Source organism: Tinamus guttatus, unplaced genomic scaffold (assembly GCF_059628265.1).
Source record: "Tinamus guttatus ecotype Peru unplaced genomic scaffold, ASM5962826v1 Tinamus_guttatus_pri_ptg000546l, whole genome shotgun sequence".
Classification (NCBI taxonomy): domain Eukaryota; kingdom Metazoa; phylum Chordata; class Aves; order Tinamiformes; family Tinamidae; genus Tinamus; species Tinamus guttatus.
This window is the reverse complement of record NW_028289080.1, coordinates 2,477,269-2,504,006: the sequence shown is the minus strand read 5'-3', so window position 1 is coordinate 2,504,006 and position 26,738 is coordinate 2,477,269. Positions and strand designations below refer to the sequence as shown.

General features: G+C 52.9%; 2 protein-coding genes across 2 annotated transcripts; one reads left to right on the top strand and one right to left on the bottom strand.

The window, feature by feature from the left end:
• Positions 1–464: 464 nt before the first annotated feature.
• Positions 465–14,502, bottom strand: INCENP (inner centromere protein). Its single transcript, XM_088534258.1, has 18 exons — positions 14,461–14,502; positions 13,332–13,453; positions 13,147–13,260; positions 11,574–12,370; positions 10,352–10,403; positions 10,190–10,223; positions 8,323–8,401; positions 8,102–8,153; positions 7,640–7,757; positions 7,420–7,554; positions 5,591–5,700; positions 5,079–5,199; positions 4,293–4,415; positions 3,447–3,622; positions 3,120–3,195; positions 2,433–2,582; positions 1,142–1,301; positions 465–676 (listed from the first exon to the last, which is right to left on the bottom strand). Exons 1-18 carry the CDS (start codon positions 14,500–14,502, stop codon positions 465–467), a joined length of 2,673 nt encoding a protein of 890 aa, XP_088390384.1.
• On the top strand, positions 14,501–25,693 carry LOC148592666 (inner centromere protein-like). Its single transcript, XM_088534257.1, has 19 exons — positions 14,501–14,643; positions 14,756–14,869; positions 16,179–16,726; positions 17,470–17,521; positions 17,984–18,017; positions 18,634–18,715; positions 19,395–19,485; positions 19,735–19,870; positions 19,943–20,077; positions 20,542–20,553; positions 21,090–21,199; positions 21,561–21,672; positions 22,113–22,223; positions 22,395–22,525; positions 22,699–22,777; positions 23,652–23,759; positions 24,011–24,121; positions 24,913–25,060; positions 25,488–25,693. The coding sequence occupies exons 1-19, from the start codon at positions 14,501–14,503 to the stop codon at positions 25,691–25,693; spliced, it is 2,463 nt and encodes an 820-aa protein (XP_088390383.1).
• The last annotated feature ends 1,045 nt before the right edge of the window (positions 25,694–26,738 follow it).

Here is a 26,738-nt window from a genome sequence, read left to right as displayed (position 1 = left end):
ATCGGAACTGCTGTATAATTTTGTTTAAAAAGCCTAAAATAACAATGGCTGCTTCTGCTAGTTTAGATTTTTCTGGAGACAGTTACACAGAGGGGTGGGCAGGAGTTGTCCTGACAAACTGCCTTCAGCAGCAGCTACTGGGCCTGCTTGGCTGAACTGGGGAGGATCGTGGTGCTTTAGGTGACCAGTTCTGATGACCTGAAGGTCTAAATGCTTCCTAACTGCGGGCTGAGGTTCAAGGGAGATGCATCTTTCACCAACAAGATCTCCCAAAAGTTTGGTTTGCCTGAGCAGGGGGGAAAAAAAAGAAAACCCGCCCAAAATAGAAAATGCAAAAGGGCTGCTAAAAAACGGCATTTATTCAAGACTAATACGTAAAGATTTACAGACACTGAGGAATAACTTTCTTCCTTGCCTAGAGGAACAGCAGTGCGTGCTGGGGATTCCACTGGGCACAGCCACCTCTACTTTTTCAGGCCGTAGGGCAGCCCTAGGACTGATTTGGCCCCTGCGAGCGGTGGTGAGTTCCAGACGGCGGAGCTCGTGCGCTTGAAGTAGCGGGGCTTGCTTTTGTTGAAGATGTCCTCCAGCTTGGGGTTGGTGATGATCCCAAACAGCGCGTCCACATCGGGCGGGTTGTAGTACTGCCGGATTACGGCTTGGGTAAGCTGATCCCCTGCAGGGAGAGAGGGGGGATTACATTATCATTAGCTTCTTTCAATTGCTAATGTACGATGTTTGGCTATGTTCCTGCTCCTCTCGTTACTAATCAGAAAACTGAAGAAATATCAGAGAACTCCTGTAATGTTTGGTGCCTTGAGGCATGTTAGTAATGCCTTGGGCAGCAGGATACATTGATTGGAGGGTAAATACTGCACTAGATCAGAATATTCTTTCACTTATGCTGGCAAAAGTGACCTTAGCAGCACAGTTGATGGATTTTTGTGCAGTTTTTGTCTGTGAACGTCCTGGGTGGCAGAGAATTCCTGGACTCAACACTCCACCCACACTGCCCCAGGTTGGCACCTCTGTGCAAGTAGGATTCAACTAGGAAAAACCATCTTGCAGCAAGTCTTGTCATCAGTAAGAGCAGAACTGCCCTGGGAAGTGTCAACAGCCACCCCAGCCAGCCGGCACGTACCAGTAGCCCAGGCAGGAATGGGCTTTCGGGGCTGGCTCTCATCATCCGTGGAGTCGTCGCTGTTCAGATCCATGCCGTAGTTATTGGGATTTATCTTGGGGGGTTTAGGACCTTTCAAGCCCTGGGGGGTCATCTCATAGGAACTGCACACAGGAGAAGCCTGAAAGACAGAAATCACAGTCGTTGGAGACTCCCGAGCAGTGGTAGGGCACAACCGGCAACACCTCTCTCTGCTCTGCCTCTCACTTTAGCAAGTAATTACAAGACCCAGAGTTGTAAAGCTTTGGCCCAATTACAACTCTACATTGCCTTTTCCAATTTAATTAGGCTGCTTATCAGCTATGTGCGACAAACTGGCAATAAATCCTGATATAAACATAGCAGTTCCACTTTACCCAAGCAAGGCTTAAATGAAATTGCTGCATCCCAAAAGCTGTAACTGAGCAGCGTCCTTCAAATACTTTGGTCTTGTTTAATACTGTTAAACAGATCATTATCTTGTTCAGAAGCGACTATAGCACACTCCAGGACAAACTTCATGTAACTGATGGGAACAGCATGACTGAGAGAAAATGCAGAAACAGTTGAACACAGAAAAGATGAGGCTAGAACTGCACATTTCATGAACCACAAAATTTAAGTCAGTTCCTAAGATGAGTGTCTCTAGAAAACTGGAAACAGTTTTGCTCCCTAAAAACAGAATCATGGAAAAAACAAACATAAATGAAAGTCATTGCACTCTTTTTGCATTTAAAGATTAAAATGCACAGTTTTGCAAGCAGGTAGAAAGAGATCTGTGTATTTATTTTAAATACTCCCAGACAAGAATATTAACTCCCAGGATCACCTCAGGTGACATCAGCAGGGTTCACCCAGGCAGCACTGGTCTGCAGGCTCTGCTGCCGCCCTGTGGCTGTTTCCCTCTGAGCTTAAACATCCCCATTTCAACATCTCTGCTCTTTGGGGGGTCAGTATTCAGGCAGAGGAAATTTAGTTAAGCAAAGGAATCTTAATTCCAGGTTCACCCCCTTGTACTGACAGGACTGGAAAGTCCTGGCAAATACTTGTTGTTTCTTGCAAGTCATTTACTCAAGGCTACCTGGAATCAGCCTCCGATAATCAGAGTGAGATTTCACAGGATCCCTTCATTATTGAAGGAGAATTAAAAAAAAAAAAAAAAAAAAAAGCAAGCACATGGTAAAACTGCCCATGGCAACAGCAGCTCAGGGCTGGAAGCTGACTTCTCTGATGTGATCCCTTAAAGAAATGCCACCAGAGAGAGCAGAATTACCTCTTTCTTTTCTAGGTGCTGTGTTTGGGCACCCTCTTTAGCCTTTTGCTCCTCTGGCAGTGTCTTCTCTTCTTGCTCCTGCCTCTTCACCTCTGCTAGCCTGTGCTGCTCCTGCTGGCGAGCCCACATCACAGACACAGTAAGTTTAACCTCATTAACTAGGCTGTTCTACTCCCCCACGGATCCTTTTTTCCAAGATGCTGAAAATCCAAACATCTAATGGAAGTCTGAACTCGGCACAGTGACCAAAACCAACGCAGCAGTCTGAGCTGTCCTCAGTGTGCCAGAGTTCTGAATGGCCCTGGAACACAAAGGTTGGGCCATTTCCAGCTGTGCTTCCTTGTTCTCTCATTGAAATCCCCTCAAAGCAGAGGTGCAAATTCTCCCCAGTTATGCTATAAAGTCAAAATAGCAAAAGAATTCCTGCAAAATCCCATTAGCTGCAGGGAAAACCCTTGGAAATGGGCATTCCAAAAATTATTTGAATAACTTGTGGGCTATTAGTCCCTGTTCAGGTGAAAACGCAGGTTGCTAAAAGTCTCTTTTGTTAAGTTAAATCCAGCAGTGCAACAAGTCACTCAACGGGGCTGTCAGCAGCCCCTGAGCTACGAAGATGCCAGCAGTGATGGCTACTAAAGCCAGATCCCCCCGGCTCTAAGTAGCTACTGAGCAGCACAGTGGCCTTACCTCTCTGTGGAGCTGTTCTTTAGCAGCCAGCAGCTCCTTCTTTAGGCGAGCAGCCTTCTCCTGCTCTTCACGTTGCCTGAGAACCAAAGTAGCAGCTCATTACACCCCAAACTGCACAGGGATATCCCCCATCCACGGGGCCTGCTGCAAGCCCCTCTTACTTTCTTGCACCTTTTCAGGGCACTCGCCACCACACTGGCTACTTTATCAGGCCCAGAATTTCTTGCAGAGCTGCACGAAGCCGCTCTTCTCTGCTGGGACATTTCGGTAGCGCTTCCCTCCGAAGCCCCGGCACGACATTTAGTGCAGAAATGGAGATGATCTTACTTCTCTGCCTGGATCCTCTCCTGTTCCTTCTTCCGCTCCTGCTCTCTCTCTGCAGCCAGCTGCTTCTCCCGCTCCTGTTCTGCCTGTCTCTGCTCGGCGATCTTCCTCGCACGTTCCTGCTCCTCTTCCTTTTTCTTCTGCATTAGCTCTCTGTGCCGACGCTCCCCCTCCTCCTCCTGGCAAGCACAAGACTAATTACTAACCCCACACCCTACAGGAACAGGTTCCAGAACACACAAAATCAGGGTCAGCTGTTCTGATCCAGGCTTCAACACCACTCGGTGCAGCAGTGACACACGTGACTAACGCAGAGGACACGCTCTCCAGGGAGCGACCTCATCTTTTCAGCAATTTAGTGCTGGCCTTGCCCTGCCCACCGCGTAGCCCAAAGCCCCAGTGGCCACCGTGCCCTGGGGCCCTCTCCACGCGCAGAGGTGACGGATTAAGCGACATCACTTCTTCCCACATAACGCTGTTCAGTCTCCTTAACTGGAAAATTTAATACTTGCCAATTCACAAATTAAGGGTCTTCAGTAAAAACCTGTCCAGGATTGCAGAAATTTGGCTCACTGTCTTCAGTAAGAACCTGTCCAGGATTGCAGAAACTTGGCTCACAGTCATCAATAACAGCTCACAACAGATTGCAAAAGGAAGCAAAAAACTGCAGAAAGCTTTAAGGACAGAACCTAAGCTTATTTCCTCTCCCACAGCAGAATTTTCACTCGGTTGCTTAGTGTTAGCACCCTCGCTGGCTGCCTCACAGAGATTGCAGCAGCTCACAGGCACTCTAAGTGCGTGCGGGACGGGAGGCAACAGGGGCATTAGCACACGAGCTCCGGGACGGACCTGCTGCAGCGCTCGCTGTTTCCTGGCCTCTTCCTCCTGCCGGCGCCGGGCCTCTGCCTCTTCCATTTTCTTGGCAGCCGCTTTCTTTTTGATCTTCTCTTCTGCCAACCTTTCTTCCCGCACCTAGGGCACAGTGAATGGCTCAGTCTCAGGTGCAGGTGAAGTATCACAACAGTAAAACTCAAGGATGAAGAGCTCCCACCCACTCACAAAGCAAAGGCCTCCCCCTCTTTGCCACTCAAAGTAGCCTGTGTGCTCTTCTCCAGCACTGACAGCCAGGGAAGCTACCTTCCCTTGGATCTCCAGAGTGGAGAGGATTCTCTGCTGATTATTATTATTATTTTTTTTACATCAAATGTAACAGAGCCCATCAGAACTCGTTTTAAACAGCATAAAATAAGTAAAGCACATAAAGGTACTGCAGGCAGACAACCAACTGCTATGGTCCAATTGTAAGGTGGCTGAAAACTTCAGATACAAGGAAGCCTGCTTATTTCCCTGATTCTTCTATTAACCATATGGAAAACAACTTCAAGTGAACAAAGCCAGCCTAAATACACCCTCTTTAGATTAACAATTCTGGAAAACAAAGCTTTTAATCTTCTATTAGCTGTAATCAAGAGCAATAAAGCAGTTTAAATTCCCTGAATGCCAGGTTTCTGAAAAGATCTTTATTCAAAGATCCTCAGCTCCACCTTTTCTGGAAGAAGCATGAGCATGGCACAGTGCAGCCCCACAGAGGCTCGCCTAAGCACAGTAAGCTCCACGGGCACGTGGGGCCTTTACCTTCTCAGTCTTCTCATCGAAGAGCGCGATCTTCTGCTCGATGCGCCGCTTCCGCTCCTCCTCGATCTGCCCCGCGCGCTCCCGAGCCTGCAGCACTTTGCGGAGACGCTCCTCACGCTTCCTGTAGGACACAGCCTGGCTTCAGCAACGGATCTCAGCTCCTTCCACAGATCCCACAGCTCAAGGGCAGGGTGAACAGAGAAACCTCTCAGGGAGCAAAACTTAACGCGCTAAGGCCATGAGTTTAAATATTGGCGATATTTAAGCTTCATCTGAGACAGAGGACTTGGGGCAAGAGTCTGAAGCAGCAATCAGGTGAAAAGAACTTTTTTCAGTAGTAGTTACTAAACCTTTTAGGTAGACAGTAACACAACAAATGCTGCCTTAGCAGCATGAGAGCAAACGAGCAAGAATTTCTGTTGAAAGAGAATCTGCATGACAAGTAACCGCGATGCAAAGAGCTCCAAAGCCCAGGGAGTGCAGTGTGGACAAGGCAGAAAGCAGCTACTCACAGCTTTGCCTCTTCTAGTCGCCTTCTTTTTTCTTCCTCCAATTTCTGCTTCCTCAGCTGCTCGGCCTCTTGCTTTTTCCTCAGAGTCTCTAGTTTCTGCCTCTCCTTTTCCTAGGGTGGATCGAGGAGTGATTATACCCAGCTGCAAGGGCTCCTTCCTGCCCCAGCCTGATCAGGTAACTATGGACAACAGCAAGGAGCTGCAGCCACAACCAGGGGAGGTCATAAGCCTAAAAAAGATCTCAAGCAGCCTATGATGTGATCATACCTGGTTGGAAGAGATGCAATGAAAAACAAGGCAACGGTGCTAATCTTTAACAGCAAGAGGTGCTTGGAAATTGAAACAGAACCATCAGCTCTTAGAGTCCAGGAAATGTCTGCAGAGACTTACTATGCCTTAACATCAGTAAAAAGAACCTAAAAATGTATTATAGTTGCCAAATATTAGCACCAATTTTCTGCAGATTAACAGGGAAAGGTGGTACTGCAGGAAACACCTTGGTTTTCCAGTTCCCCTTGGTTTCTTTGCTTCCCACAAAGATTTCTCACAGCAAAGCACCAGTTAGAGCCTTTATAGTTTATTTCGGGCACACATTCAGCTCCACGTATCATCTGGACAGAAACGTAGGGCATTTTCCCCCCATTTTCCACATCAATCCAGCTAACTCAGCCTAAGTATATTATCAAGAAGAACAAGGTAGAGTAGGCACTAAAGTCACAGCAATCAGATTAAGAGAAGCTAATTCAGTGTCAGATGGGGCACAGCAAGTGCCAAGTTATTACAGCCCTGGGCTCAGTGCAAGCAAAAGCACTGATAAGCAGGGTAATTACTTAGGTGATTAGTTTATGCTGTGCTCCATACTGCAAAAAAATTGGTGGTTATTTGTACCCAAACTAGCTAAATTTGAACTAATTATTAGATCTTACTTCTCTGGTGTTACTTAGTTCTGTTTAGTCCCCAAATAGAAAAGGTCACACTGAGGGGGAAGCTGCCTGCTTTGAATGAAACCTAAAATACAACATTCAGGGAAACTAAAACAAAGGATCCACAGGTCAGAGGGGTTTTCTCATCACATCAGTTCCTTTACCAATATGGAGATTAATCTAATCACACTCATGTTCCTGCTGACATTAAGTGTTGAATCCCTCATCTGCTTCAGCAGATGAGAAGTTTATCATTAGGGAATACAGCAAGACTCGTTAAGCAGTGCAACTATGATGGTTTTAAGCAATAAGGCAGTTTTAAGCAAACTTCAGTTTGTGCAGGATGATGCCCTCTCCCTCCCCAACTCTCCCTCAAGGAAAGCGAGTCCTAGAATTACCTTATTCCACAAGGAAGTTATTGGATACAGAAAAAGTAAAAGCTTTGTGTAAACAGGGCGCAAGGGAACCAACTTTTTGGAGGTCTAGAACCAGATCTCCTCCAATCCACCCTGCTTTAGCCACAGGAGCTTCCCCCACGACACGGTCAACTTTAATGCTGCTGTAAGCAGCAGAGGCCTCTTACCTCATCTTTGCTAATAGCTGGTTGCAAGGGTCAAACTCTGTTGATGTCGATGCATATTCGGTTTGAACAGTGGCATTCTCTCAATTTTCCTTTCCCAGTTTTCCTTCCTCTGACACACTTAGGCTACTTGGGAGTGTTAAAGAAATGCCATAGCATAAGAACCCAGGGGAGTTGTCTAATCACAGGTTTGTTTAGGTGATGGAAGTGTAAAGAGTTATTCCTCCGTTTAGAACGGATCAGGAATTTTGTTTGGCATCTGTGCTTTAACTTGGCCACACATTAGCCCATCATCTACGAGCCTACAACTCGAAATCTTGTCTTACCTTAGGATCAGTTTGAAGAGGGGTGTTGTGCCTGATAAAAGATTTAATTACACCACTTCTCCCCACAGAACTTGGGGTCATGAGGAGCTGATTCTTCTGCACAGTGTGCAAAAACGTTTTGAAAGGACGTACCACCTGTGACAAGAACGCCAAGTCATCCTCAGGAGACTACACAGGCAAGAGCCCCAGGCACAGTGCATTGTGGATGCAAGCATCTTACTTTGCTGGCCGGACAGAGAGGGGATGGGGTCTTTCTTCTTGGAGGAGAAAGTCCTCCATCTTCCTCTTGCTGGTAGTCATAGCGGTGATCCACAGCTCTTTTGTAGCTTTGCTTTCTCCTGGGGGGGGAAAAAATACAGGTCCTCATACAGGGCCAACCCCCCTGAGCACCAAAGTCAGGTTTAAAAGGGGGTCATGTATGCTGTTTTAGCCTAAAATAAACCATATTTTGCATACTCAGTTATCCAAGAAAAAAATTCTAATGAGAGAAGATACAAATTCAATCCCCCCCCGCCTTTTTTTTCTTCTTCTCATTACAGGGAGGGAAACTTATTGCAGAAATTGCAGAATCACAAAACATTGGAACTATTTAACATTTTCAGCACGGGCCCTGTTTTGAGCAGGGAACTAGACTAGAGATCCCCCAGGGTGCCTTTGGGCCTGAAGGATCCTGTAAACGTACCTGGCACTTTGGGGCGGGTCCTGGGTTTCCCCATTCTTATTTAAGTTGCTTTCTGAAAGAAAAGGCAGTAACTCAGTCAATTCTAGCAATAAACAATAAATAAAAAAGGCATCAGAAAAGCATCAGACTCAAAGTAGCTCATGTTTTTGACTTCCAGGTCAGCCTCAACAAAGGCAGGACTTGTTTTAGAATTCTGCCCAAAAGCTGCCTCTGGAAGTTACCTGTGTTGCTCATCTCCTGTGACTGCTCGTCCCTGTTGAGGGTCCGTGTACGTAGGGACATCCGTGGACTTTGGACATCCTGTAGGAAAAGCAAAGAGGTTTTGGCACAGCTCTCGCACAGACACAGGCAGTTGCTGTTTCAAACCATGTCATTTAGGCAGCCTGCAATATTGCCAGGGAAAACATACTGGAAATTAGTGTTACTAGTACCCTGGGTTAAGTCCTAATCTCCAGCTATGAAAGATATTTCAGTCACCATCTTCATAAAGTCCCTGTTGTCACTGTCCTGCCCATTTAACACAGAACATGAGCATCCATAATGGGAGATTTGCTACTTGGACTGAATGAGGAAACGCATAAACCATCGAGGACAAGGCATTTCCAAGATGGAAATCTGCTTATGATTGCTTGACTTGGGGCAAAAATGAAGCACAGCTCATTTTAACTAACAAGGACAAATGGACACGCAGGTAGGCTGGCAGCTACAAAGGAGTGGGAAGGAGAAAAGGGGAAACTAAAGCAGCAGCTGCAAAGGACAGAGAATCTCATCCAAAGCAGAGGCTCATACTAAGTATAGCATAACTGTAGAAAGCATCTTGCAGGCCAACAGAAGCACGTGAGCTGAATAATTTGGGTATCAGACCTTAGAAAACCACTGAGGGATGGGATAAGGTAAACCTGGTGGCCCAGGGTAGCAGTGTGCCACAAGACTGCATCTATAAACGCATTGGAATAGAGAAAAAAAATCTATTCACATATCTGCAGAGATTTCCCCTCCCACATAACATGCTCACTTCAAGCCTTTCCACAGCCACAACTCAGGTGAGCATTTAAAATCCATAGCCACCAGAACTACACTTACTTGAACAATTGTGGGTGGTGAAAAGCACAGCTGAAGAAATTACACCTAAGCTTGTCCTTCCTCACAGAAGTACTAAGGCCATAGAGCTCCATCACTTTCAATAACCAAAGTCAGAATTAATGTGATTCTGCATGAAATGCTGACAGAATCCTGACAATCTTCCTCATGAGGCCAGGGAGAATTCTGGAGGAAGATGTTTTGGCTTCAACAATATTTGCAGATTTCTGTGGTCACTGTAACACAAACTGACAAGCTCTATATAATTTGCAGAGCTAATGAAAAGGTCAAAAAAAGCTTTTGAAATACCAAGACTGTAATAGCGTCCAAACTGTGCACAACTCAAACGCTTTTTTAAATGTCAAGATTATTTATCTTTGTGGATAAGGATTCGGCACTGAATTTTCATGCAGCTTATCTCTAGCAAGAGCCAGAAACAGGTCCCTGTTCTTAATACTAGCAACACCAAGGCCGGAATTTGGTGTTGTTATGTATCAATTATTTTCCTGGAATGTATATATTTATACGTGTCTATAAGATGAGGAAGAGCATGTTATTGTCTAATTTCAGCTAGCCTTAGCTCTGCAGTGTCTCAGGTAAGACAAGATGCCTCAACTTGTAGCCAAAATAAGCCTCGAGTCACATGAGCTCATTCATTCTCCCAGATGAGTCTTTTTCTAGTTTTTGTTGTACTGATTTGGGAACATTGTGATCCCTTGTTTGGGAACATCATGTTTGACTTGACAATATCAGACTTTCTCTAGTCTGCCTATGGAACCAGGTAGGCTATAAATAGGCTCATGCACACAATGAAGATTAGACCTCCGCAGCCAACTGTTCTAAACTTTCTTTATTCAACTTATTTTTTTTTTTTTTTTTTTAATACAACCATGGTGATTGAACTCAGCTGTGCCTGGAACTCCTCTAACCTCCAGTCAGATGCATTTAACACATTTTAATTGCAAGTCCAACAAGCTGAAATGCTTTTAACTTCTGCTTAAATCTTACCAGCTTAGAGGGGGTGCAAAGTCCAGAATGTGGCCTACAAAGAAAAAGATGACAATCATGTTCAATAGTTACCTGTAAACAGTGCATTTTAAATGAAAAATGCCACTTAGGAAAGCCTCCAACCATGATTTTAAGGCTAAAGGAATCTGAAGGTTGCCTCACCCAGTTTTGACAGCTGTTTCTTCCTCCCCTGGCACCTCTCCATTGCTAAGACCTGAGAGGAAAGAAAAGCCAAAGCTGTAAAACACGGGGACAGGCCAGGGCACAACCCAGGACGCCTCTACAAAGTCTCTGATATCTCCTTGCAATTCAGGTACGTGCTGCTACAAGGGCAACTTAAGCAGCACTGGAGAAAACCCTGCCTACCATTTTAATAAGAAAACAGATTTTTCGGTGATAGATGGCAGGAAAATCTTTTCAGGTTTTGCAAACAGAGGGAAGGAATAAAGGCCTCCTTAAGCCTCTCGGGAAACGCAGATCACAACAACGAAGATTTGCTTATATTACAGAGATAAAAGCTTTGGTGCCTCTGTCCCTACAGCTTCATTTTTCCTTAGGGAGCTCTTGGAGCAGAGGCAGAAGCTTACACAGAACTGTTATCAACACAGGAGAAGTTACAGGAGTGCAGTATTACGGTTCTGGAAAGACATCCCAATGGAATCATTGAGTTGATATGAAGAAAAATATCAAAGCGTTTGTCCAAATATATCCAGGTTTGGCTGCACAAGGCTAATGCTCCAAGAAGCTTCAGTTTCTTGCAGCACAAATCCCACCCAAGAAAGCTCAAGATTGAAGCATTGCAGCAGCGTCTGTTCAGCTGCATTATCCTGGAAACCAGGTACATGCACAAGAGCCAGGCTCTCCTGCCCTGCACAGGACAGGAGCACCTGCCTACACCTGCCTTCCAGGAGCCACTTATTTGTTTGTTTAATAGCCCCTTGTTTGTGCCTGACACTCAGCTCAAGAGAGGCAATATTCAGCACTCCATTTTCCTGCAGCCAACCCAACGATGGCATTCCAGCAGCAAGGACTTATAAACCATTTAAATTAATTGATTCAGAGCATTTAAATCTGTTTCTGTTCTTCTCAGGTATCTGTCTCTACTGAGACTTGGAACAGCCTTCAAAGCTTTTGGAAGAGATTTACATGGTTTAGCCCCAGAATTTCCTTCTCAAACAAGGGCCCTAGAGCTAGCAGACATTTTGGAGTTAATAAATAAATAATTCATTGCCACGCTTTCCAGAAAACACTCACCTGTGCGAGACCCTATACCCCTCTTAAAGAGCAGTTGCAGAACCGCTCCGTAACACAACTACCCTCCAGCAGCAGGGCAACCAAGTAGGAACCACGCAAAGGAAACTTGTCAGGTAACATTTAAACTTACAGTTCCCAGGACCGGAGGACACGGAGGACTTTTGAAACGTCCTCCTCTTGGCCGCTGCCCTGCCGAGGGATTTCCGGATCACACTTTGCCTTTTGCTGCCTAGCGAGTATTTCTCTGCCAGGGAGGTCCTGCGGATCGTGGAAGGTCTCCCCATGAGGCTTCTGCGCACGGAGCGACGGCCGACTCTGGATCCTGTCGGAGTCCCCGGGCTCTCAATTATGGACTGGGAAAGCTGTTTCCCAGAGTCCTCCTTAGGCTCCGGTACCTGAGCAGGAACATCTACCTCCTGCTCTTTAGGCTCTTCGGTTATAATGACCGTGACGTTAGCTGCGCTTGTTGTGTTTGGCTTAAAATTAAGAGCACCGCTGCTTTCTCCTATGTCTTTTGCCTTAGGGGTGTGAGGAGCTGCCAGAAGGGAAGCTCCAAGCTCAGGCTGCGGTTCTGCAGCGCTGCTGTCCTGGGGAGAAGCATCCCCGGGGCTCAGGAGGACGGTTGTGGAGACCTCCTCACCCGGCTTAGACGCTCTCTTCTGCAGGAGTAACTCGGCACTGAGGCGCTCGTTGACTCCGATTTCCACCAGAACCACCTTTCCTTTGGCCGGCTGCGCAGAGGGCTTCTCCACGGGGGCTCCGGAGCACTTGGCAAGCGCTGCGGACTGCGACCTTGTCACACGTTGAGATGAGGAGGCGCCCTCAGCCGCAGACAGGGTTAGTTCCAGGTTTTGTTTATTTGGGGCTCTTTGAGAGCATTGCTCAAAGGCTACTGGCTTGAGACTGCTTTTCCGACGTCGAGATATTCTAGCAAAAGAAACAGCTTGTTAGACCGAAACTGGATCCGGGAGTAGACCGAAATTCCCAACAAAACAGCTCTGTACCTGCTCATGTGGGGATTAGAAATGGCTGTTTTTGAACTGGGAACATAGCAGATTTAAAAAAAAAAAAAAGCCCATCTAAATCTGCTTGCAAGGCCTCCCCGTATGCTTCCTGAATAACTTCCATGCCTTTCAGCTTTGTTGTCCTACATGTTTTAGTGCATTTATGGAAGAGCCCATATGGCTATATGTGCATATGGGCTCTATGGCTATATGTGCATATGGCTATATGTGCATATTTAGTGCAATATGGGCTGGAAGCAGCTAGAGCTACACCAAGAAGAGCCAGAGAAATAAAGGTTGCAGAAACACGCTAGGGAACAGAGCAAGAGAAGTCAGGATAGCCGCACAGCGCGTTCTCGAGCGGGAGCCTTGCTGCTATAACCCGCTCAGACCGCCAGGTTCATCAGCCTCTACAGCACAGAGCAGCGGGCGCTTGCGCAGGGAGGGCTGCCTTTGGGCACCCAGTTTCCAAAGGAAGTCTTGCCAGGTTTTCCAAGACACCTGCCTTATCAAAGGAGGCCTTCGTGCCACATTACCTGTCACAGTAGCCGCTTTCTGGTCACAGCGGCCACTGTCTGGTCACAGCCTTCTAGGCCCCAAGCAGCATCCCCAGCCCTATCTTTCCACAGAGGGAGAAGGGGAACGGCGGAGGGAGAACGGGGAAGGCGGCGCGGGGACGGGGCCTCGCACCGGGCTCACCTCTTCCTGGCCGGCTCCTGGGCCTGGCCCTGCAGCGCGGACGGGCGCCTCCTCCTCTGCCGGCTCCGCTGCGACGGCGTCTTGGGCATCAGCTCGGGCTCGTCGCTGCCGGCGCTGCGCGGCGGGGAGAAGCCGTTAGCGGCGCCTAACGGCCCGCGGCGGGGGGAGGGGGGGGGAGCAGGTACCTGCCGAACATCCTGTCCGCCTCCGCGCGGATCTCGCTCAGCCACACCAGGTCCACGTCGTCCACGCGCCGCAGGAAGGCCTCCAGCCGCTGCCGCGCCCGCGCGGGGAGCTGCGCCACGCGCTGCGGCCCCGCGGGCCCCGCTCCCGCCTCGGCCATGGCGGCCGCCGCCGGCCCCGCTCCCGCCTCGGCCATGGCCGCCGCGCGCTTCAATTCAAACCCAACGGCCGCCCTCCGCGTCACCGCCCCGCCCTCCGCGCAGGCCCGCCCAGCCGCCCGTCTCTATGGCTCTGGAGGACTTGAGGGGCGAGGTTTTAAAGGCGGCAAGGTGATGGGCAGCGGCGAAGGCCAATAGGAGGCGCTCCTGGGCGGGCGCGCGCCCGCTGATTGGCTCCGGCCGTGATGACCTCGGGGCTGGAGGGGGCGCAGGGAGGGCCGCGTGCGCGGGAGGGCGCTGTGGGGGTGAGGCGGGCGCCGGGAGAGGCGGCCGGGCGGGACCTCAGGGCTTCCGCCCCAGTGCGGGAGGGACCCCCTTGTGGGGAGGGGGCCCTGGGGGGCCGCCCTAGTGCGGGACCCCTTGTGGGGAGGGGGCCCTGGGGGCTGCCCCATTTGGGGACCCCCTTGTGGGGAGGGGGCCCTGGGGGCTGCCCCATTGCAGGATTTTTATTTTATTTATTTTTTTTTTTCAGAGTTGGGGGGTCCTGAGGGGTCTGCCCCATTGCAGGAGAGGGGCTCGAGGTGGGGACCGCCCTCTTGCGGAGTGGTCGCTGTGGCAGGGGGCTCCAAGGGGTCTGCCCCATTGCAGGGAGGGAGGCCGGGGTGGGGGAGGCTGCCCCATTGCCAGGGGCCTTCCCCATAATGGGAGGGGGGCGCTAGGGAGGTCTTGGGGGCCTGTCCTGTTGCGGGGGGGGGCCCATTGCACTGGATGCCCCCTTGTAGGGAGGTTCTGGGGGGGCCGCCCTATTGCAGGGTGGTCTGGGGACCTGCCCCATTGCAGCAGGGAGGTTCTGGGGGGCCTGCCCCATGTGGGGGGTGTGCTAGGAGGCCCTGGCCCGTTGCAGGGCGGCCCCCCGGGGCAGCGCAAGGCCGGATCCGTGGGGCTCAGCCCCCCTCGAGGGCGGCGGGTTCACGGTGGCCGCGGTGCCCACGGCCGGCCGTGCCCCGCAGGCCATGGCGGCGGTGGCGGCGGCGGGTCCCGCGCAGCTGCTGGAGGTGTGCGGCCAGCGGCTCTCGAGGCTCCTGCACGACGCCCGGCACAAGCGGCTGGCCTGGCTGCGCGCGGCCGAGGAGCAGGGCCTGCGCCTGCTGGACGGGTACGCGCCCCGCGCACGGGCGCCCGTCCCCACGCGAGGGGACGCGGGCGCCCTCCGCGCCGGGGGGACGTCCCTCGGCCTCGCTGAGCCTCTCCTGCCCCTGTCCCCGCAGCAGCCTCGGCGCCGAGCCGCAGCTGGTGCCCAAGACGCCCTCGCAGAGGAGGCGCCCCCGCAAGAGGCAGTCGGCCGCCCTGAGGGACGACAACCGCGAGCCGACCCGGAGGAGGTATTCCCGCATTCCCGCGTTCCCGCTCGGGCTCTGCCGCGCAGCCCGAGCCTGCGGGAGGTGGAAAGCGATGCCTTAACTTAAGGGCGAGACAAAAGCTGGGCTGTGTCTCTCCACACCCCCTGCCAAAGGCCGGTGTGTTTTCCTGAGCTAATCAGGATACTTAATGGGGCACGTCCAGCTCAAAAAGAGGTCAGCCCTGCGCTGCTTGTGGGTGTTTGGTAAACGGGCTCTGGGTTTTCTTTTTTTTTTTTTTTTTTTCCCTTTTCCCCTCCCTTCTTGGTTAGAAACAATCATAAATATTGTTGCTATTGGTGTTCACACCCCGGATGCGTTATCGGTGCCTGAGAATCAGGAACTGGGACTCACCAGGCCTAGAAACACCGCGCTGGCGAGCTGAAACCTGCTGTGCAGGGGATCTGTTTATCCTGGGGACCGAGGGAGCCTCCCAAACAGGGCTGTCTGCAAGTGGATGGAGGGCCAACATGCTCTGGGTCAGGACTTAATTGCACATACAAGCAGGGATGGCTCCGATGCTGAATCCTGGAGAGAAGAGCAAGAACAGCAGGAAGTGTGGGGAGCTGCTGCATGTGTTTGGTTGAGGAGAGCCATTCAGGAGCTAAACGGGGAGCCCTCTTAAAACACCCTGTTAGCTGCCAAGCAGCTGGATTGCTCCCTGAAAGAAGACAAATCCCCCCCTAGCTTTGTCCTCTTTTAAAGAAGCTTTGGAAAAAAAAAAAAAAAAAAAAAAAAAAACAACCAACCTCCTTCAGAGAGGACACAACGCCCCGGAGGAGGGTGATGGCTCGCCAGGAGGAAGCTCATCCTGCAGTTCAGCACTTTGCTGCATCCTGCGGGGTCGGGCTGCTGCCGTTTCCCCTCCTCGGCACGTCTGTGTTTTGCTGTTTGCTCTATTCTGCTTCCCAGGCTGTTTGCAAGCCCTGCGTGAGAGCGGGAATGTTTCCTCGGCCTTTGCGCCCCTGTTTTACCAGCCAGCAGCACAGCCCGCTGCTCCTAGGGGAGATCTCCCCATAAAATTGATCCCTAGAGCCTGGGATGTGCGAGGATTCAATCCCAAATCCCCTCCCGCGGGGCTGTGCCGCTGTGCAGGGTGCAGGAGGTGGATTTGGTGCTGCCGGTGTGATCTTGCTGTCCTCTAACATCCTGTGCTGCGGGCGGGCTGTGGCAGAGGGGGAAAACCAGTAGGTTCACATTGGAGTTTGTCCACTTTTTGCCCCAAAATCCCTTGGGCGTGGGAGCCTCGCGCGCCCCTTGCCGATTCCCTTGCTTCATTTCCTTTTTCCCGAAGGTTATCCAGGAGGAGAAGCAGCACGAAGCTCGCAGCCTCCCAGAGGCGCCGGAGCCGTGGCGCCGCGGCGGGAGAGGCGCCCGCGGCCGCGGTGTCGGCGCGCGCCGGAGCGGAGCAGGGCCCGCCGGCAGCACCGGGCACCACCGGCAGCCCTGGCCTCGAGCTGCGGAAGGGAGCAGAGGCCCATGGAGAACGCGGGGTCCATGGGGATGTCCCGGCGTCGTCCCCTGGCCAAGCAGATGGGGAGGGGGAAGAGAGTCCCGAGAGGAACGTGAGCACCTCCGCTCCCGAGGCCGCTAGAGCCGCGGAGCGCAGAGCCCTGGGCCTGGGAACGGGGCTTTTCCAGGAGGCCGACGGCAACGGCAGCGCGGCGAGGGGCAAAGCACGGCGCCGCTCCGCGCGCCTCCGCCAAAGCCACAGGGCCTCCTTGGCGGAAAAGTATTCCCTGGCCGGCAAGAGGGAGAGCATGATCCGCAGATCCATCAGCAGGGCCATCTCGAGGAAGGCGGCAGCCCGAGAGTCGTCCTCTGCCTCCAGCAGAGAGAGCTGTGAGTTCCCTTTAGCTGCTGCGTCTGTGTGTCGAGGTGGTTTTTGGTGCCCTCAGCAGGAGGGTTTGTGGCTTCCACCTGCTTTGGGTGTCATTTTTAGGTCCTCACACGCTGCTGGGCTGAGTCCCAGGCTGAGTTTCTCCTGCTTTGCTGCCGTGAGTGAGGGGGATGCCCACCTGGGCATGGAGGTTGGGTCACGTAGCTTGCAGATGGCCCAAAAAGTGAGAGGGGAGAAGGAAAACGAAGCCTGGCTCCTCCTGGCCACACGTGTGGCTCGGCCCCGTAGCGGCCAGGGGCTTTAAACCAAGCACCAGCCATTAGAAGGGGCTGCAGAGAGCGAGAGCCTCCACCGAGGAGCCTCGGCTGAAGTTGGCAAAGGAGCTTGGATGCTCTGGGGGGTGGAGGTGGAAGAGCAACGGGACGGGGACCCGAGCAGCACAGTCCCACGAGGAAACGGGATTCAGGAATCCGCGTGCCCTGCCCTCGCGGCTCCCCGGGAGCTGCTGCTGTTGGGGCTTCCTGCAGTGAGTGCTTCCCAAGGCAGCCCGGCTCCCGAGGAAGCAGGAATGCCGTGGGCCGCTGGTTGAGCGACGCTGAGCGGCTCCGGCGACGCGGCGCTGCGGGAGGGGCGAGACGGGCCCCACCGCTGCCAACCGTGCGCGATGCGGCGGGGCCGAGCGTCCCGCGGCAGGGCCGAGCGTCCCGCGGCGGCTGACGCCCCGGCTGCCTCCCTCCCTCCCCAGGTCAGAGCTCCGGGGAGGCGTGCGGGGAAGGCGACGTGAGCGGCGGCGCGAGGTGAGGCTGCCCTGCCCCAAAAGGCTGGGGAGGCGGGTGGAGGTGGTGGGGTGAATCCTGCCGTGGCGGCGGTGGCCGTTCCTGGCCTCCTGCGGCCCTGGAATCTGGCTGGGGAGAGGGACAGCTCTGCGCGCGGCTCCTGGAGCGTCCTTGCTGCAAACGCAGAAGCCCTGCAGAAAGGCACAAAACCCACTCGCGTGGCTCCTCCGTGCAAAGTTACACTCGGCAAGAAGAATTTGCTGCGCCATCCGCGCGTGGCCTGGCTGAAACAAACTCGTGCTGCTCCGGGGGCAGCTGCCACCTGCGCTCCCTGGCCCCAGCGCGCTTGCTCCGTGGCACTTTGGTCACATGTAACTTGCTCCCTACTGCTGTCCTCGTAGAGGTGCCCCCAGGACAGAGTTGTGTCTCTTTTGCCTCCGAGGGAATTGAAATAATTTAAACAGCCTTCCTTTGTTTTTGCAGACCCGGACCAGAACCGAGCCCCCGGAGTGACAAGGTAGGTCTGTCCTGGGCTCACGAGCAGCTCTCCTGCTGCCTCTCCACCCATCATCCTGCTTGGCAGCTCCGGGGTTGGCAGCTTGTTGTTAGGAGGTAGGACACCCTGTCATAGAAGTGGACGGTGCAGCCAAAGGGTGGTTTTGTCCCACACCGTCACGTTACACAAGGGCACTGCTGAGCGCTGGTAGTTGACATCCACTTAGGAAGTAGGGGGAAACGTGGCTGTGCGGACACCCCGGCAGGCTGGGAACACCGTGGGGTGTTGTGCTGCAGTGACCTTGTTCTTTGAACTGCTGCCAGGGCTCCTTGGAGGTACCGAAATTCCTAATGGTGCCGTAACCTGAGACTGTAAAGGGATTTGTCCATCCTTTAGGACTAAAGTGTGGTTTGAGAAGTGCTGTCCCTGAGGAGTGCAGAGAGGCTGCCGCTTTGCGAGCAGGTCTCTGCTGCTGAAATGAGTCAGCCAGCTGCCAGGGAAGCAGCACAGCTCTGGGAGGAGCAGCCCCTGCCCCAGCAGTGGGAAATGACTGGCTTTTTTGGGGCAGAAAGGTCCATTTTAGTGTTTTTCCCGTGGAGGAACGGTGCTAAAGGGATAGTGTTTCCTTCTCTTGCAGGCTCCGGAAAGCTGCCTTGCTGCAAGCCAAAGGATGGAGGCTGCCAGCCCTCCCCCTGAGCAGCGACCAGGGAGCAACGAGGGTAACGCTCCGTTGTTTTTGCTTCCCTTTCCGCGTGCACAGAGGCCACGGGGTCAACATGAGGATGTGAGGAAAATGTGGGACTCGTGTGGGCACAAAATTATCTCTGACCACAGCTTTAGAGAAACTTGATCTCCAGAGAGTGTGAAACCTCTGCGGTTAGATCAAGCAAGGACCTCTTGTAAATACCTCCAAGCTTTGAGATAAACGCTTCCTCGGCAGACCTCGGTGGCAGTGGGGGTGCTTTTAATGATTACTGGTAGACCTGAAGCCTTCCAGGTAGCTGCATGTGGTGTTATAGCACCTCGACGTCAGTCTCCTCCTTGAGCTCCTGCAGTGTTAGGCATTACAGGTTCTCCTTATTGGACGTCCCTCAAAGCAAAGGCGTGGAGATCTTCAAATGTTTTTGTTTGTTTCCTGTGGAAGTTGCATAATCCTAAAGAAGCTGCAGCTGGGGTAAAGAGTAGCATCTTTTGGTGAGATAAGCTGTGCCTCTTCAGAAGGATGTGCTCAAGGCACATGCACAACACTGGCAGGCAAGGTGGTCAATGGGTGTCTTTTCCAGCACAGTTTCATTCAGCGGGACTCTGGGCACCTGAGAGCTGGAGATAAGAGGCAGGACTTGCTGCAGGATGCCTTGCATATGGTGCCAACTGTTTTATTTCTATTTTCTTCCCCAGAAAGCTGTGGAAACACAACTAGCGAACCCCAGAAGGAGAACCAGGAACAAGCCCACAGTGCCAAGCCCCAGGAGAAGCCCTCGTGTTTCTGGTATGAGGCATTTGCAGGGAGAAGGAATGAGCTGGAGTGGTCTGGAAGGACTTAGTTGTGGCCTGCAAAGTAACGTGGCTGGAAGCTTTGTGTGTGTGGCTTTGACATCTGCTGCAGTCAAACCTTGATAGTGCTCTGGGACATTCGTATGGCTCCTTGAGCCTGTTCTCCGGTTGTGTGAGGGGTGGGGGAAGCCTTTTGCTTGGGTTGCTGACGGCCTCCTAACCTGCCTCCTGCTGACGCCCTCAGGACGCGGAGCTGCAGACAAGCCACGGGTGTCCTGTGGGACAGGCAGCAGCCGGGAGGCCGGGCCCTTTCCCCTTTGGAGGAAAAGCATGTGAATCCTGCAAAAAACGCGGCGCCTGCGGCCTCCCCAGCCAGCAAGGTGAAGGGATGCCCTGTCCTCCCCTGCCCCCCTTCCCCAACACGCGCTGACTTGCCCCATGTCTCCCCGCAGGTCGTGCGCCCGCTGAGGACCTTCCTGCAGGCCGTGCAGAGGAACCAGCTGCTGGCGAGCCCGGGCCCCGCGGGGCGAGGGGGGGCCATAAGGAACCTCATCAAGCACAACACTCCCTCCCGGCCCGATCCCAAGGTGCATCCAGCTCCCACCTTCCCTTGCCGGGATGCTGAGGGGGGCACGTGCCAAGATTTGGGAGCAGCAGGAGGGGCTGTTGGCTTAGAGATGCGTGACCACGTCGCCTCTGCCCGCTCCCGTGGCTGGTCTGCAGACACCACTGGCCTGTTTCTTAGCATCAGCCTGCAGGCCTTAGTCGTACCGAGATCAATCCCAGCTGGTCCGTGGAGCCGCCGGACCCTGAGGAAACGGGAAGCTCTTCTCTGTGATGGGAATGGGCTCTCTGCACAGCGTAACTGACTGCTGCGGGGCCGGGATACAGCAGTGAGGGGTCTGGCAGAGTGATCCGTGTGCTAGCAAGGGAATTTTGCTGTAAAAATGGGTGTTGCACAGAGGGGGCGGGTGCTAACATGACTTCCAAAACCTTAATTTTTGCCCCTTTTTTTTTTTTTTTTTTCTCCTTTTTCCTTCTTTCGTTACAGGGAGACTTCGTTGTAAGTAACAACTCCCTTAACCATGGGTCTGGAAAGCTGTAGCAGCTCTACTTGTATCCCAGGCAGTGGCAGCTCCTTCCCCTTGCACTGGCATCCCTGGAGTCCCCCCGTTCCCTCCTGGGGCTGTGGGCTGGCCTGGCCAGCAGTGACATGGCAGGGTCCCTTTGCAGGTGGCCTGCTGGGCCTGGGAGCTGCTGAGAGACCTTTGGGCCTTCAGGCTCTTTGCCCTGGGCTCCCTCTCTGCCTTCCTCCTTACTGCCCATACGGGTGGCACCGTGCTGGGCAGGCAGCGTTTGCTGCAGGCACCTGCAGGTGATGAGGTGCTGCCCTCCCAAACCAGAGGGCCCGGCCGCTCCAGGCGGACGGTGTCACTGGATATCTGCATCATCCCTTCCCAAATGGGCATTCCCTTTCCAGGGAATGGGCGGCCGCAGCTCTGGCAGTGACTCCTTAGCTGAGCAGCTGCCTGTGTACAGGCAGCCCTGGGGTAGCAACAGGTCCCAGTGGCTGGTACAGCCTGAATCCTCTCCCTCCAGGAGAGGGAGCGGCAGAGGCTGGAAAGCCTCAGGAAGAAGCAGGAGGCCGAGGAACAGAGGAAGCAGAAAGTGGAGGAGGAGAAGAGACGGCGGCAGGCGGAAATGAAGCAGTGAGTGGGGTCTCGCCTCCCGCTCCTTCCCTGGCTTGGCACAGAATGGGGTTGGAGGCCTCTCCTGGCAGGCAGGCAGCCCTTTGTGCTGTCCTCTTTGCCTCTCCCTTGGAAGGGCCGTTGCGGGCGCTGCCAGCTAAAGCAAGGACTGCCTTGGTGCAAGGCGCCTGCTGGCGTCTCATGAACTTGCTCCGCGTGACTTGCTGTGACTCGGCTTGGCCTGAGCTCCCAAGGGAAATAGTAGTGTCTGCGTGGCACGTGCAAGCTGCCACGAGGGAGAGGGAAAGTCCTTGTACCCCTCCTCATCCTCTGTGCCAGAGCAGGCAAAGCTAAGGGCTCCTCTTGCACGTGTGCTCCCCAGGAAGAGGGAAGAGCGACTGAGGAAGGCGCTGCAGGCTCGGGAGCGGGTAGAACAAATGGAAGAAGAGAAGAAAAAGCGGATGGAACAAAAGATGCTGCAGAGTGACGAGAAGGTAAGAGGTCTCCCCAGGCTTCGGGCTGTCTCCCCCTGGTGAGCTGTGGGACTGAGTGCCCGTCAGTCACTTGCTGCACTTGTCACACATGTCCTGAGCATGAGCTCGTCCCTGCCTCAGACAGCATCTTGTTAGATCCCCCTGTTCTGCGGAGAACTGCTCACAAAGTTGGCACAGGTCTTCTGGGGCTGTATAACCATCTCTGCTCTTCTCTGCTGTCGCTCCAGGTGATGGGCTCCTCCTCACGTGGCCTCTAGTAAGTGGTGGACTTGCTGCACGAGGCTGGCACTGAATCCAGTGGCTTTATTGGTGGGTGCTGGGTCCTCAGCCTGATTAGGAGCTGGGTTTGGTTAAGGCCACAGGCCCCAGACTTCTCCCAGGCTCCCCTGTTGGGAGAGGCCGTGACGTTCATCCACGGAGCTACTGTGTGGCTTTCCCAGGTTCGCCTCCCGCAAGTCCGGGAAGAGAAAGCGGCAGAGGAGAAGAGCAAGAAAAAGCTCTCCAGGAAGGGTGAAGAAGCTGGTGCCCAGAAACAGAAAGCCCTGAGGATGGTAGGAGCAACACTGCATCCCTCCTGCGTGCAAAAAGGGGAAGGAATAGCAGGGAACCCGCGCGCTGCCCTCCTCTGTGGGAGGAAGATGGGCTCCTGCCGGGGAAGCCTCGCAGCTTTCTGGTTTTCCCCCATTTGAGCTGGGGGTTTTCAGGGGTTTTGTTTCTTTCAGGAGGAAGATGAATTTGAGCAGCAGCAGCCCCTGCAGAAAAGGAGAGAGGATGATGGGAAAGAGAAGGGGAAGAGAGTCTTGGAGCTGAGGAATCTCGTAGAGCAGCGGCAGGTGGAACAAGGGAAGGAGAGGTACAGACAGGGCGAAGCAGTGCATAGGAATAACAGTGCTGAAACGGGGAGGCTGGCGGAAGCGTCCGGCTCTGCCGAAGGCTTGGGGCGCTCGAGTCCACAGCGGAGAGCGCCGGGGGTGGTGGTAGTGCTGGGTACTTCCCTCTTGACTAAATGGTGGTTTTGTTCCCCAGGGATCACAGACAGCGGGGAAAGGAGAAGGCTGCGTCGCCACAGCTGGAGCTCGGAGCTTTCAGTGGGAGAAAAATAAAGGTGGGGAGTTGAAGGGGCCTTGAAGTAACCTCTCTCTTAATCTAGTGAGGGCTGAAAATACTGTGTCACCCTTTAAGGCTTTGAAATCAGCAATTAAGTTGCCTAGAGGAATGACTGCAATGAATCTGATAGGCAAGCGTGTTATTGCAATAAGAAGCTGGGTTTTTTGCAAGAATGAGTTAGTTCTGTTGCTGAAATCAGAGTTGGTTTTGTGTTCCCTTTTGTTAAAGGGCTGAAGGGCACTTTGAGGAAGAGCTCCAAAAAGCACTTGCTTGTTTAAGTCTTTTACTAATTTCTGTTTACTCCATTCACTTACCATATAGGTTTCATACGATCCCCATAACAAACTTCAGGTATCATTTGGCTTCATGTAACCTCATTTGCACTTAGACGAGGTTAGGAAAGAATCTTAAGGCTTAGTCAAAGCTGCTTGTCTCAAAATATCACAGTACCTGTTCTTTCCACTGCTAACAAATTAACACGACTTTTTTTTTTTTTTGCCTTTATTCTTTAGTTTAAAAAAAAATCCACCTCCAACTGCTATCCCTGTTAAGCAAAAATTCTTCCTTCTGCATCTGTCCTCACTGCTCTTATTCACTAGACCACTGGCTTTCAAACACCTACTTCTTCCCATCTAATTTTAATGAAGGTCTGAGTTCCCCATGTGCTGCCAGCAGCTGGCTTGCAGTGAGAGATGACAAAGCTCTTGCAGATAAGAGAAGCTGAGTCTAATTCAGAGTGACTGCAGCCCTGGCTCTCCTGTGAGCTATGTGCTGCCTTTCCCTGCTGAGGAGAGAGGAAGAGGAAACTCCTGGGTAAAATCATTGGGGTGAAGGAGTTTATGCAGTGAAAATCTTTTGGTACTTTTTAACAGGAGGAAGAGAGCCCTAAAGAGCTGCCCCAGCTGCTTGGTCAGGAGAAGAGAGGCAAGCAAGCAGAATTCATTGCCCTTGCTTCTAATCCAGGGCTCAGCGTGGTAAAGGTGCGTAGGGGTTCAGGAAAGGTGGCTGGTACAACGGCAGCAAAGACAGGACTTACCTGTGTGACTCTTGTCCTGTAGGAAGACTTTGAAAAATGTTATTCTGTTAAACAAAAACTTTCTGTAAAAGGGGAGTGTGACAGGATTCTGCACAAAGAGCAGCAGAAAGCGTGGCTCGCTTCCAGAGGTGGAATCTGGTGGTTTTCCTTGAGGGAATGTGAGCGAAGGAGGACTTGCTGCTTGTATCTTAACAGGAGGAAACGGGTCTGCAGGAGCCTCCGCAGCAGATGGGAGAGGAGCAGAGCAGCAAGCCGCCACAGCTGCAGACTGCTGCTTGCAGCACGTGGCTGAGCAAGCCTGTGAAGGTGGGCCTGGGTGGCAGCAAAGCCCCGGTTCAGTGGGGCCTTACCTGGTTTCCGTGCATTGGCAGCAGCCCGTGGTTTTATTCACAGGCAACACTGGAGGAAAAGCACAGGATTCCTGGAGCGCAGGCTCTTGGGATTTAACCACAGAGCGAGGGCAGAAGTCCTGTTGCTGGGCTGGGTGCTCTGTGCAGGGCAACCTGAAGAAAAAGCCCGTGCTCCGTCTCCAGGAAGGGCTTGGGAATTGCCACATGATGGCAGCACATCCCGAGCGGCCGGGTTGCCTGCGGCACCCGCGGTGGCGCCGATTCCGGCCTCCCCGTGGAACGTGGCTCTTGGACTGCGTGTGCCTCCAGAAGGAGGTTTCCATTGGGACCGCTCGGGCACCGAGACTGGAAGGGTGGAAAAAGGCTGCTCAAACACCCGGGCAGCCCTCAGTTCCGCCTGTCAGGTGCCCCTTCTCAACCCTCTCACCTGGAGGGCTCTGGGATGATGCTTTTCCCGCTGGATATATAAGCTTGTTTCTGGCCACCTTCCCTCCGGGGTGCAGTTCATTGCCCAGCAAATAGCTCCGGGGCTTTGCCTCTGCCTCGGGATTCCTCCTGTGTGCGCAGGCATCGCCCAGCTGCCTCAGCAGGGCAGGGTAGCTGGGATCTCAACAGAGCCCGTGTGCTCCTTGGAAGCCTTGAGGGGCCTACGAGGGGCTGAGCACGCTGGCAGGGCTGCAGCTCTGCTGCCTGGGGCTGCAAGGTAAAGGCATAAAACATTTATTTAATGTTTTCCTCTGGCTTCAGAAATCCGTCTCCACCTCCTGCTTAGGACCACCAGGGGAGTCCAGATCCCCCAAAATAAGTGCAAATAATTACGGGATGGATCTGAACAGCGATGACTCCACGGATGATGAGGATGATCCCCGTAAGCCTGTCCCTTCCTGGGCTGATGGTAGGTGCAGAGTTTGGTCCTGCTTGTTTTAATTCCTTCACTAGACAGCCGGGAGCTTCCGGATTCTTCCAGTACAATTTCAGATTCCACCTGGATCCAAGAGTGGGAATAGAAAAGTGGAAGCTTACTGCAATGAAGCAGCCCCTTCTCCTGAAGGGAGCTGAGATGTGTTGGGTTTGGGATAAACTGACTTGAAAACAAGCAGTTTAGTAGCATGAGGATGGGTGTGCAAAGCACAAAGCTTTGCAAAGACCAGGAAAAATATTAATTTTGCTTTCTGCACGGGTTTTAAGTTTTTCAGGCATGGGAGGAGATGTGCAACAACTCTGGGGGCTCTAAGATAAAGGTTTCCTCGAGCAGAGCACTGAGAAACTTATTTTCTGCTTTCCTGCTGTGATTGTTTTCTGTTTGCTTGTTTGTTTTACAGGGTCTCAGCTTAATGAAGCTGTTTTACACCAGTACTATCACCCCGTGAACGTTGACCAGCTCTTCGGGTTAATTGCAAGCCCCAACCTGGAGGACATTTTTGGCAAGAGCAAGCCTCGGTACTTCAAACGTACCAGCTCAGCCGTGTGGCACTCCCCACCGGGGCCGAAGCCTGCAGGAGGCCCATCCTGCAGCTTCAAGAACTGAGGCAAGGCAGAGGAGTCTCTTTTCCCCACAGGGCCGATCACTCTGCTTTTCTGAGAGTGCAGAATATTTATGTTTTTAATCCTTGATTTTTATATGAAAATAAAGTTTTCCCACACGCACTCCCTGCTCAGTGCTCTCCTTTCCCCCGCTTCCCTGCGTGGGTCCTGCACAGCCGGGGTGCAGGCTGGGGTTCCTGGGGGTGGTGGTAGGGACAGGGGCAGATGTACTCCTGCCCCTCACTCCCTCTCTCGGGTTCCTCAGCCTAGAAACTGGAGCTGCGCTGGGAACGATCGATCTTGTAAGGCGACGGGGGGGTGCAATGTTCTCCCAACCCCTTCTTGACGGTGTTTATGTGCTAATGATGCTTTTATGCCTAAGTATTAGCTTTCAACTCCACATCCTTCTCCTCTCTTGTTACTCTGAGCCAGAGGTGGGGGGCGGAAAAACTCTCTCTTTGGCTAGAAAAAGCTGCTTGTGCAGGTTAAACTACGTCTGGGGCAGGGGGTCTTCCTACCTAGCCTAAGCCAGGCACCTAGCCTCAATTCTGGGTGCTGTTTTTATGCAGAAGCTTCAGGCTGCAGCCTTCCTGGGGGCAGGCTGCTGCTTTAGTTAAAAGCTGGGGCTTGGTGTCCACATCAGGCGGCCCGGGCGGTGCATCCCGCTGCTATCCCGGCCCCGGGAAGCTGTTGCCTGGTGACGGCTGAGCCGCGCCGGGGTGGCAGCGGTGGTGGCGGCTCCGGGGCCCTGCGGGAAGCCGCGTGTCCCTGCACTGCAGCCCCTGCGTCTTGCGCCCCTGCCCTGCTTCGGTTCAGCAGGGAAACGCGGCCGGGCGGCCGGCAAGTCCTCAGAGGGGTGGGGAAGGCGCTACCGAAGGATTCTTTGGGGGGTGTTAGAAGGATTCGTGAGAGAGAACGCAGGCCTAGGAAGGTATAAAATAAATTGGTTATTCCCTGTGCGTGTGTCTGTGCAAAACGAAGATGATAAAGCTCTCAGATGTATCCTACCTTGTCCCATGGACTTGTATGAGTCCGTATCTCTCCAACGA